Source organism: Cervus elaphus, chromosome 26, assembly GCF_910594005.1.
Source record: "Cervus elaphus chromosome 26, mCerEla1.1, whole genome shotgun sequence".
In the NCBI taxonomy this organism is placed as follows: Eukaryota; Metazoa; Chordata; class Mammalia; order Artiodactyla; family Cervidae; genus Cervus; species Cervus elaphus.
In genome coordinates this window covers 35,730,688-35,743,221 of record NC_057840.1, presented here as the reverse complement: position 1 = coordinate 35,743,221, position 12,534 = coordinate 35,730,688, and the positions used below count along the sequence as shown (strand labels likewise).

Genomic DNA, 12,534 nt, shown 5'->3' with positions numbered 1-12,534 from the left:
GGAGTCTTCTGGGAGACTGGCTCTTGACCAAGGGTCCGGGGCCGGCCAGCAGCCTTGGAGTCCCTTCCTCTGCTCCTAGCTAGCCCGGCCTCCTGAGGACATCCCACCCTGATTCAAAATCACTTTTTAAAGTGTTTGCGCGCAGTGTTTCCTTGCTCCAGTTTTGTTGTTGTTCATTTTGTTTTGTTTTCAGTTCCATCTAGTTATGCTGAAAGCTCCTATTTTGTCAGTTCTATGCAGATACCAAGTGCCTAGGCCAGAGCCCATGGTCCCGTTCCCAGGTCATGAGCTAGGAGCTGCTCTGGGGGCAAAAGAAGGGAGTGAGCCTGGCCCAGGAACCGTCACCATGAAACAGGCTTTGCTGCCAATGAGGGCGCCACTGGCCACTGCCTCCGACGTCAACATCTCGGGTCACCAGCTAGAAATAGAGCCATTCCTGGTGCCAAGGGACAGAAGAAAACGACGCGTCAGCTCACCCACTATCCCTGGCAGGAACCGGGGGCAGGAAGGGTGCCTGGATGGCCTCAGGGACCAGGAACACTGAGCAGAAGAAATGATTGTCACACTGTCCTACTTAAGGGCTACCCGTTAGTCAGAGAGGAGGACATGTCTCCCCCAGAACTCGAAGGACAGGATATGAAGAATCTGCCCAAAGCACCATATTTCTAAGAGTCACATTGGCCTTAAAATTCCAGAGGAATTTTTCTTCCTACTCATCAGATACAGTTAACAATGGGGGCCAGAAGGCAGTGTAATGATACAGTCAACATACTGAAAACAAAACTGATGACCAGGGATTCTACATCCAGAAAAATCATCTTTCAAATATGAAGGTGAAATAAATACATTACCAGACAGACAATTCGTTACTAGTAGACTTGCTATAGAAGAAATAGTCTTAAGAATTCCTTCAGGCTGAGAAAAAATGATACCAGACATGTGACTCAAATCCATAAGAAGAAATAAAGAGGGCTGAAAATGGTGAATATGTGGATTAATATTTTAAAAAATGCTAAGTCATGTCTGACTCTTGCAATCCCATGAACTGTAGCCTGCCAGGCTCCTTTATCCATGGGATTCTCCAGGCAAGAACACTGGAGTGGGTTGCTATTTCCTTCTCCAGGGGAACTTCCCGACCCAGGAATTGAACCTGAGTCTCCCATACTGCAGACAGATGCTTTACCAACTGAGCTACACAGGAAGCCCTTGGATTAATATTAGAAAGTCTATAAATATATATATTTTCTCATTTTTGTCTTAGCTTCTTTAAAAGATATAAAGTTGTACAAGCCAATAAATATAACATTACTGAGTTTATAACATCTAGATACATATGACAATAATAATATGAAGAAGGGAGAGACTGGAGCTACAGTATGATGGAGCAAAGATTTTTATTTTATCAAATTTAAGTTAGTATTAATCTAAAATAGATTGTGAAAAGTTACGATGCATGCTGTAAAAGCAACAACTAAGAAAATAACTTTAGAATAGTAAAAAAAAAAATCAACAGATAAATATAAATGATACCATAAAGATATTTATTGCACCAAAACAAAGGAAGGGCCAGTAAGGAGGAATAGAGGAATAAAAAAGACAGGAGACATATTCAAAACAATAACAAAGTGGTAAATGTAAATCTAAACCTATCAATGATCCCATTAAATGTAAATGCTCATAGAGCATAATAACAGTTACATAATTATGCCTAACATGTATTGAGAACTTACTATGGGCCGGTCCTATACCAACACTTGAGACATTTATCTCTTTTCATCTTCTGATAGCCCTATCCTGAAGATTCACTGCAAGGACTGATGTTGAAGCTGAAGCTCCAATACTTGGGCCACCTGATGCAAAGAACTGACTCTTTAGAAAAACCTTGATGCTGGGAAAGATTGAAGGCAGGAGGGGGAGGGGATGACAGAAGATGAGATGGTTGGATGGCATCACCAACTTGATGGACATGAGTTTGATCAAGCTCTGGGAGTTGGTGTTGGACAGAGAAGCCTGGCATGCTGCAATCCATGGGATCTCAGAGAAGAGTTGGACACAACTGAGTGAATGGAACTGAATAGCCCTGTAGAATGCGTATGGTTATTTATATTTTAAATATAAGGAAGCCAATGAAAATCAGGATTGAAGAACTTGCCCAGGGATGACAGAACAAGAACGCAAAATAAGCTTTTTGGAATCCAAATGACAAACAAGGTGAAAAATTAAACTCATTCTAATAAAGAAGTGAGTGCAGACACACAGTTGGAGAAGATTTGGGAAAGGGGGAAGAAGCAATGCCAGCTGCCATCCTCCAGTGTTCTTTGTGAATTAACCCATGTAGTCTCAACAACACTTCCAGGCAAGTGGTACTATTGTCCATCTTTACAGTTGAAGAAGCTGAGGCACGGGGAAATAACCTTGCCCAAGTTCGCATCATAAATAGTAGAACGAGGTTTCAAATGGACTAATCCAGCTGCAGACCCCGTGTGCATATTATGTTGCCTCTCAGTCCCATTATCCCCCTCTCCCCAGTTCACCAGTTAAATCACAGAAACAGAAATGGAAACCAGAGGTGGGATGGGATTGGGGTGAACCAGTCCTTTCTGCTTTGGGTGCATGATGGGGGCGAGGTTTCTGAACAATTATGTAAGTTTCAGATGCATTCACACAGTGCTCAATCACGTCCAACTCTGTAGCCCCATGGATTGTAACCCACCAGGCTCCTCTGTCCATGGGATTCTCCAGGCTAGAATACTGGAATGGGTTGCCATCTCCTCCTCCAGGGGATCTTCCCTACCCAGGGATCAAACTTGTGGCAGGCAAGTTCTTTACCACTAGTGCCACTTGGGAACCCCTTCATAACTACTTTGAAGCTTTCTACTTCCCCACAAGGAAGGGGTTGGGATTAGGCATTAGAAAATAACTACTAGTTTTAAAAATTAATTTATTTATTTTAATTGGAGGCTAATTACTTTACAATATTGTAGTGGGTTTTGCCATACATTGACATGAATCAGCTATGGGTATACATGTGTCAACATAGTTAAAGAAAAAGGAAAAGAACTACTATTTTCATGAGCATCTCATATAATCTTCACAGTTGTCTGTGAATTAGGTGTTACTGTTATCACCTTGCTGATGAGGAAGCAGAGGCTCTGAAAATTCATGACCAATGGTCATAAAACTTGCATGGGCCGGAGCCAAGAAGTGCGGCCAGGCCTGCCTGACTCCAGGGACCACAGGGTCCCTTCTGTGCCTGGGGCGGGAGGTCAGTGGGGGTTGGAGGGGAGCCTGGCATCACTGTCCACCTGAATTCACTGCACTCTGAAGATGCATGCCACAACTCTGATCTTGGGCAGCCAGCGCTAAACCACCAGCAAGAAGGGGGCTCACACAAAAACAAAGAAACAAAAGGCTTTCATTTAATTCTTTACTTGAACATCAAATAGGTAGAGAAAATTGTTTAAGGTGCTTCAGCATCCCACTGGATTCTTTTTTTTTTTTAAGGTGCAAAAGAGGTTTACAAGTGTGTTTCATTAAACAAAGCAAAGCTGCAACAAAACAGAATCACATCAATAATAGTATGCATCGGCGTAGTAATCCATCAAACACAATTTGGCATTTGAGCTTTTCCCCATAAAAACAAGAGCTCTACACTGAAGAATATGTAGTGCACAAAAAGCGCTGTTTATAAACTGTGAGAGAACATAAACTGGCATAATGTCACTTATTAATTCAAGTCTCTGTGACCAATGACCTCTCTGTGAATGCAAAGGGGTCCCGTGCCGCAGGCACCCGTTCATGGGGTTGTATGTGGTTTCCAGGGTACACAGCTCTGTAAAAACACACTGAAGATGGGTTTGAAACATGGCAGCATTTACACATTTTAAAAGTTCAGGCACATTTGGATGCGAAAAAAAAAAAAAAAGAATAGAAATTTTTCTTGAATCTCTGAAAGACAGTGCAAACTTGAAGTGCCATAATAGAGGCAGCAGTTACTTAGAAAACAATTTTCAGTGACTTAAAAGGAGGCCACATTCACTTTAATCCAAATGGAAAGGAACTGCAGTTAGAAACGGAGAAATAACACTAATGAAAAGGTGGATGTGTGGGACCGCACTTAAAGTCATTTGCTCCAGTTGACAGTTAAGTTTTCAGGGAGTTCACCCAGGAAGTGTACAGTGTCATCTGGCTCATCATCCCAAGACTTGAACCCAAGAGAATCACGGTTGTCTCAGAAGCTATGTTATGACTCTACGTGTGTTTCTAATAACTAGTTTCTGGAAGCAAATCTGCCTGTGGATATCAGACATTAACTATGGTCCTAGTGATCACTCCCAGTACCCACAGTCCATCTCAGAGGTGGGGAGTGTGACTAGGAAGGGATTTGGGATAGGTTTCATGTAGGGGTAGTCTAAACCAATGGCCTAAACCAACAGCCATTTCAGTGTATAAAGATTTTAATGCAAGAACATCTTAATGGGATCAGAAGTTGGATTATCAGTTAGTCCCTTATATATGGCATGGTTAAACATAGTTGCAAGGTTAGTAGGGAAACTGAATCAGTGACTACACTTCCTCAGGAGCTGGGTTTTGCAACCTATGTAGGGTCTTCTCTTTGGATGAACTAGCCTCTCTGATTGTTGCGTGACAGTGTTACGGAATCATTACCACAAGCCTGGAGCTAGGCAATGGCTAAAAGAAACGCAGACCACTAGCTATTTCTTGGACTGAACTGCACATGCCTCTATTTCTGCCCCAGAACTCAAGCTGCCATTATCGGATCGGCTGTCATATACAGCTAGTTATTCATGGCTAACAGGACACAAGTGAGATGCTGAACCCTGGTGCATGCCCCAAGCGCCAGTGCTGATCTGCCTCAAAATGCTTTCAAGACTCTTATTACGATATTTTGCATTCTTAAAATGCCCAAACCCATTTCCCCACTCTATTCTAACCCATCCACTCCCACTTTGACCATGTCTTTCCAACTTTAAACTGTATCAGAGTAGGGGGGAAAAATACAGCATATTCCCTACATCCGAGTAACATCAGCTACAAAGTATCAGCTCTCCATTAGTGGCACTTCGTATAAGAATAAGAGATTTCTAAAATTACTTGAAACTCCTGGGCTAACATACCAACCATCTGGTGTTCTCTGCCCATTTCAAATGTAATAGTGTCTTTACATGAATACAAACATCTTATGTGAATAATGTAAAACCCTCCGCTGGATTATTGTTTGGATTTAGCTGGTATTACATCATCTAGAATCCTAGAATTTTTTTTGTTTGTTTTTATTTTTTTAAAAGAAAATCTAAGTATAAACATTAAAAAGAACCCACTGACCCATTAGCTACTGTCCAAAAATATTACTACTTATATTTTGGTAAAGCAAAATTAGCTGCCCTGAATAATTTTCCTTTTCAGGCATAATCTCTGCTACATATGATTGTCTATCATTCAATATCCAACAATAGGCATCTGGATTAGTGCTATTTCGTCTACTGTGGATATAAAAGTTGATATGAAAATGTGATCATCATTTAAATGAATAATCACCAGGCCTTAGGCATCAATGACTACATGACAAGGTAGTAATACAAAAAAAGTAAACATATTTTTCGTTGGCTTTGAATGTTAACCCAGTCAAATTAAATCCAAAACAGAATCACTACATTCAGTTGTCTGATAAACAAGCACTGCAATTTCAAAAAAATATATATTATACTATATAAGGTGCTTCTTAAACAAAAACAACAAAAGAATTATGTTCTAAACATTCTTACTGCAGATACATAAAATCGCCCCCAAATTTAGATGCACTTGTGAAAAAACTTTTTTTTTTTTTTTTGGCCTTCCCAGGTTCCCGGCCCTTTGGTGATCACTTACTGGGTAATCAGATGAGTGAAATCCACTTTTGAAACAGGCATCCCAAGAGAAGCCCTAGAAGCTTGGCTGGGTTTGTTGACTAACACATTGCCTATCAACAGGATTCGAGTTACAGACAATGCGGTCACCAGAGGAAACCAAACTTTCTTTATAGCTGAGAAGGGGAACCAATTCATAACTGCCTTAGAGAAGCAAAGACCCAGGGAAGCCTGCCCTGTAATTGGAGTGAGGTTTTCTTGTTTAGCCTATAGGTCCAATGGATTCCTATGGCCCAATTCTAGTCTTTCTCTCTTGGTTTAGGAAGTTTAATGAAGCAGAGTCTGGAGAAGTTTCGTTTAGTTTTTTCCCCTCGAGGCTAAACCCTGATTTTTTGCATGAGCTCTAAACAACCAGGCCCCCGGCAGCCTGAGTTCAGAAAGCTCCAATCCTGGCCCTCCTCCCCCACGGAGCACTTGCCTCCAACCAGGGTCACTGGGAGCACAGAAGGGAAGAGGAGGCGGTGGAGGACAGCCCTCCACGGACCCCAGGGCAGCCCCGTATTGCACTGTCGGGTCAGCCCGTAGCACTCCTAAGCGGCTGCAGCCTCTGGCGGGGCCACCCTGGGCCTCACAGTTTTATCCAGTTTCTGCCCTGTTTACCTCTTTGGTCTCTAGCCCCTACAAGAATCATGCACGTTTACTATTAAGACCAGTGCCCCGGGGTTAAAAGTGTCACCAGCATGCCTGCTCCTTTGCCCTTGGTCGCAGCCTGTCTGTGCCTGTGAAGCCGCTCAGTCGTGTCCGACTCTTTGCGACCCCATGGACTATAGCCTACCAGGCTCCTCAGTCCGTGGAATTTTCCAGGCAGGAGTATTGGCCTAGGCACTAGGAATTCACCTTGTAAGTGACACAGCGGGAAGAGCCATGTAGAGCGCCCTCTGCTGGTAGGAGTGAGATCACACTAGAAGAGGTCCTGAAGCCCATTTACTGCAAGTCCTGGGGGGTGGCGGGGAGCAGGGGGAGGGGAGGCTTTCGTTTATAAAATGAAAATGAAAACAAAACACAAGTATCTATCTAAACTGGTGGATGTGGAGGTTACATAACTGGGATCAACGTTGCTGCTTTCCATGGATCCATGGGAAGCAAGAATTAATTGGAACTCATGACCTATATGTATTTAGTGCTCTCAATGGTAAAGCATCTTAGCAAATTTGAAGGTGCAGTGTACTAAGCTGACAAAGTCTTGACAATCAGGGGCCTTCCTTCCCTGTGTGCATCTTGTATTCCTATAGGGGAAGTGGGTAGACAATCACTGAATATTCTGCTACAGCCATGCAACAGAGCAAAAGCCTTAATAAAATGATATGGACCTATAGGAATACAAGAGGACATTATAATGAACCCTGGGCTTCGCTTTCTCCAAGTCAGCAATTAAAGGAATCACTTTCAGTTCTTTCCTGTGGCTGATGCTCAGATCCATTAAAAAGTGCTTTACGTTCACGGAGGTGAAATGTCCATTCTCCAGGCCTGGGTCACAAGTAGCTAAAGTGCACAGTCATCTGAACCCAGCTCGGAGACCGAGCTCAGTCATGAAGCGCTAGGTGAATCCTCGTGCTGAATAAGGTAGCAAAGGCAGAGAGAGAGAGAGAACGGTTACAAAGAAATGAGCCCTGGAATCCCTTTGGCTGTTCCCAAAACAAGGCGCGCCACGTAGAACTGAGCGAACGAATGAATGGCCATCCATGTCAGAAAGCCAGTGGTGGGTGCATGCCAAGAGCGTGTGCAGGGGCAGAATTCGGCTAGAGTGATGCATGATGTGGGTAAAGTGCAACAGGGATTCTCAGAACCTTGGGGGGGGAGTGGGAGCCAGGGAGCTCTCAGACTGTGCCGGGGAAATTCTCTGCCTCTCCGGTGATGTAATATGTTTGCAAGGAATGCGATGAAGTGCAGCCAGTGGTGGCCAGCTGGCTCTGATTCACGTCCTCCGGGGGTGCGCTCCCTAAGTTGGCTGGGGCGTGCAGGCGGTGGGCATCCAGCATCTCCAGCAGCAGGTCGTAGAGAGGCACCACGTTCTTGCACTTCATGTTGTATAGATGCTCCATGCCTTTGTTGCTGCAGGAGGGGAGACAGATAGGATTGCTCAGACCAGCCTCAGACCCAGGGCGGCTGAAATGCTGAGGAAGGGCAACTAAGAAAAGCCCCAGGACACTGATATGCCAACCTTTCTTCCTGCTTCAAGAGCCAGTTTAGGGTTTACTATACAGGAGACTTTCTCTCCTCCTCTATCACCGCTACATCTAAATAGAGAACAGTTGTGTTTAGTCGCTTGTCGTTTAGTTGCTAAGTCATGTCTGACTCTTTGCGACCCTATGGATTGTAGCTTGCCAGGCTCCTCTGTCCATGGGATTTCTCAGGCAAGAATACTGGAGTGGGTTGCCAGCCACCAAGTAGGAAAGAGGTTTTTTTATGGGGGCGGGGTGGGGGCACATCGCTTGGCTTGTGGGATCTTAGTACCCCGACCAGAGATTAAACCCAGGCCCCCTGCATTGGAACCATGGAGTCTTAAACACTAAGACTTCCAAGGAGGTCCAGGAAGGAACTTTTCAAATACACAAAACAGTTCAAGTTCCCTTGCTCACGACTGTCCAGCTGCTTCACATTTAACTCAGAATAAAACCTAAATTTCTATCTGTGCTGTGCAAGGCCTGACTGACATGCCTCCCACCCACTTCTCAGACTTCCTCCTTCCTCCCTAACCCATACCTTGAGCCAGCCGAGTTTTCATGCTGCCCCTTAAAGATACCAAGTTCTTTACGCCTAGACTCAGGGAACTTGCACTGGCTCTTCCCCGCCCCCACCTGGAGGCACTTCTCCCAGATCTCTGGGTGTCACCCGTCTTTCAACATCCATTTTCCTCCCAGCATGCATGTCAACCTGAAATCCTTCTATGTATGTATCTATGATTATATGTATTTTCATTCTTTATAAAAAGCCTTTACTTGTCTGCCTTGGGTCTTAGTTGCAGCATGCAGGATCTTTGGCTGTGGTGTGCAGACTCTCTAATTGCGGCACACAGGCTCAGTAGCTCTGCGGCATGCGGGATCTTAGTTCCCCAACCAGGATTTGAACCCTTGTCCCCTGCACTGCAAGGCAGATTCTTAACCACTGGACCACCAGGGAAGTTCCTGTATTTTCATTCTTGCTCCCTAAGCGCAAGCACATACACGCAAGCACATACACACACAGACCCAACATACACGGTGCAAATTCCACGAGGGGTAGCAATTTGTCCACCCTGTTAGGCCTAGCACCATGGCAAGACATGGTAAATCCTCAGAAAATATGGGATAGACAGGGAGATGCAGGCAAATAGCATTTCTCCTTTTGACCACTCTCCCCTACGGTCCTTCTCCACCAGCCACACTTCTGCCTGTCTCCTCCACCACACCACCAGCAGGAGACAAAAAGGAAAAAAAAAAAAAAAAACCCAAACACTATTATCCAGCTTGAAATTTCTTTTAAAAGAATCATGTGTCATGAGTAGGCAGACCAAGAGCCTCCTAAAAATTACTTGCGTTTTCAGTCAAGGAAAAGTCAACCCTTGTTGGAGACGTGCCATGAAAACAATCGGGCTTCAGAGCAATTCGGGCCGTATAACTGCCACCAAAATTACATTTGTAAGTGGGATTTTGTGGGTTTTTTTTTTTTTTTGGTTTGTTTGTTTTAATTTAAAATGCTGTTAAAGTTAAATGCCCCTGGATTTGACACCGTCCTCCTCTTGCAACCTGATGAATCACATTTACTGTGAGATGAAATCTGGTGTTAAATGCTCTGAATGACAACATACGATCAGGGCCAAGCTTAACACAACAGAGTTCTGTAATTTAGATTGGCTGTAATGAGGTACCACAATATTGTTGTCGGTGTTGGGGTGTGTGTGTGTGTGAGAGAGACAGTCTGCAAGCCAGCTCAAAGCTTGCAACAGAATAGCAACTTCTCTTCAGCCCTTCACACAATTCAAACAGAAACTCCCATTGCCATTGCCCTTGGCCACTTTTTGCCAGTAAAACTAGCAAAGCTTGTATATTCAGCACAAATATACTTTGGTATTAACTAATGAGGCTTCCTAATGTTGACAAGCAATTAATGGATCTGAAAATTCAGCAATTCCAACCACCACCCCACCAACAAAAAAATCCTTCATCTGTGATACACGGTTTCTCCATCAAATTCCTAGCTCAGAGTAAAGCTAATATATTTTCTTCAAGAGGAAGGCTACTCTCTCAGCCAGGAAATTTGGTAGAGTCTTATGTTATTCTGATCCACCCCCCTCTTCCTTCTGTGTAATATTCATCAAAAGAAATGGACGGGAAAGGACTGAAAATGTATACTCCAAATGCAGTAACCTACTTAACCTGGCCAAATTCTCGGGGACTCCTGGGAACACAGACTGTAGTCACTTTGACAAGTGAGAGCCATCATTTGTGAATTTCAAATTCACGGGGAAGACCTCAGGTAATGTGTCTGTTCCTTTATGAGTGACAACTCCTTCACTCAGTAATCAGGTTATGCTTATATACCGCATCTAAGACTTCATACATGGCATTGAGATGATGACAATGAAAGAAAGATACATTTATTTTCTCAAGAAGTGAACAATTTGTGGAGTTAGCTCCAGAAGAGGAGGTGCCTGGGACTCTGATGGGATGAACTTGCCACCTGACTCACAGTTTTTCAAGGTTTGAAGACCTCCTAAAAAAATTAATCTCTTTCCCAACACCTTGGCCCTTCCCTCAGAGCCACTGAGAAACAGAATCTCTATTTCATTCCTGGAGACCGAATGTAAGCCCAAGGTCATAGGGACTTCATCATGCAGGTGTATCATCACTTTATTGTTGTGATCTTTCTGGAGTAAAGAATCTAATACTTTCTTTATCTGTTCCCTGAAGGATAGGTTCTGCTCATGGCAACAGTACCTACTACGTCCCTGGCCAGGCATTTAGAATAGAAACAAAGCCACCTTCACCTTCTGGCGCAGACAGGCTCTATCTTCTCTGCTATCAGCCTTCCTTATCTCCTGTAGAAAATATTTATTGAATAGTTACTCCATGCCAAGCCCCATGCTTCGGGGTACTGGGTCCTCAGAGTAAGCAAAACGGCTTGTGAGAACTGCCTCACAGAATTTACATTTGTAGTCTAATGGTGCTGAAAGATAATAAAATGGGCAATAACAATCTGGAAGAACAGGGTATCAATCCCATCTATGTGTTAAGGGTCAGGAGATGCTTCCTGCAAGGAGTCATATCTAAGCTATGACAGCCTTGCTTACTGTCCAAGAAGATTCACTCTCTGTGCCCTGTGTTCATGATCCTTGACTTTGGGTGTTATTCTATGACTTGCTCGCCCAATGGGATGTTCGTGGACAGGGACTGAACTGAAAGATTAAAATGCACTTCGCCAAACTGACTCTCCCTCTGGTGCCTCTGCCATCAATATGAGAACATGTCCCAGCTCTCCTGTTGGTACCAGGAGGACAAAAGGCACTCAGGTTAGTCACCCAGCTGACCTTCAGAGCCTCCAGCTGTGCCCAGCTTCCATCACCTGACCTTCAGATGCGTGAGTCCAGAGGCAGTAAAACAGCCGTGCAGCCAGCCTGCAGCACTTCCCCTTTGACTCAGAGAATAGCTGATCAGCGCCAGAGCCTAGACTACCAGGAAGTCCTACAAGTTAAGTAAGGCTGCAGCATAAGAGGGGCTTCCTAGGTGGCTCAGTGGTAAAGAATCTGCCTGCCAAGAAGGAGTCTTAGGTTTCATCCCTGGGACAGGAAGATCCCCCGGGGAAGGAAATGGCAACCCACTCCAATATTCTTGCCTGGGAAATCCCATGGACAGAGGAGGCTGGTGGGCTATAGTCCATGGGGTTGCAAAGAGTCGGAGACGCCTTAACGACTCAAGTGTAGCAGCTGCAGCAGAGGATAAGAAGCAACAGAAGCAAAGTAAATGGATTTATATTTTCATCTAAAAGCAACGGGAAGCCATTTCAAGGCTTTAAGTGGGAAAACAGTGCGATCAGATTTGGTATCAGAATGATCACGCTGGCTCTATTGTGGAGAGTGGATCAGAAAGGCTGTTAATGGATCTGAAATTAAATCTGGAGAGATAGGTTAGGCAGCTGGGGCAGACATCTAGAAGGAAATGATGGAGGCTCGGACTTGGGTCATGGCAAAGGGGGCGACAAGAATGGACTGAGAGGGCTAGAAGAGTCGCGGTTGACCGTCCATGGGGGGTTTGGACCCAGAGTGTCTCATTTAGAATTTACACCCAGAAGTAAGAAGAGTGTGAAATGGGAGCTGTAACAGATGTGCCCAGCGCCTTCTGAGGATGAGTATGGTCACAGACTGCCCGTGACTGGTTAGGACAAAGTGAACAACCAAAGAGGATGCCCCCCTCCCCTGACCTGCACGCCGTACACTCTCCCCGCCACGTAAGATGCTGCATAGACTCCAAACTGAGTCTGAGTTAAAACTTCCTCTGTGAAGCCTTCTCTGACGCCCACCCACACCCCAGACAGATCCAGGGCCTCCCTCCAGCATCCCCCCATGGTGTTCAGGCTCATCGTGGGCCCAGAACCCAAGTGTGTTATCTGTATGCAGGTATCAGCCCTTCCT

At 44.6% G+C, this 12,534-nt stretch overlaps 1 protein-coding gene across 4 annotated transcripts in view; it reads right to left on the bottom strand.

Moving 5' to 3' along the window:
* Positions 1-3,413: 3,413 nt before the first annotated feature.
* ESR1 (estrogen receptor 1) overlaps positions 3,414-12,534 on the bottom strand; it is a 272,512-nt gene continuing 263,391 nt past the window's right edge. For all 4 annotated transcript variants that reach the window (XM_043888321.1, XM_043888323.1, XM_043888322.1 and 1 more), the window contains one exon: positions 3,414-7,979. In XM_043888321.1, coding sequence (XP_043744256.1) covers positions 7,745-7,979 — 235 coding nt within the window. In that variant the 3' untranslated portion in view covers positions 3,414-7,744. The remainder of the gene's footprint in view (positions 7,980-12,534) is intronic.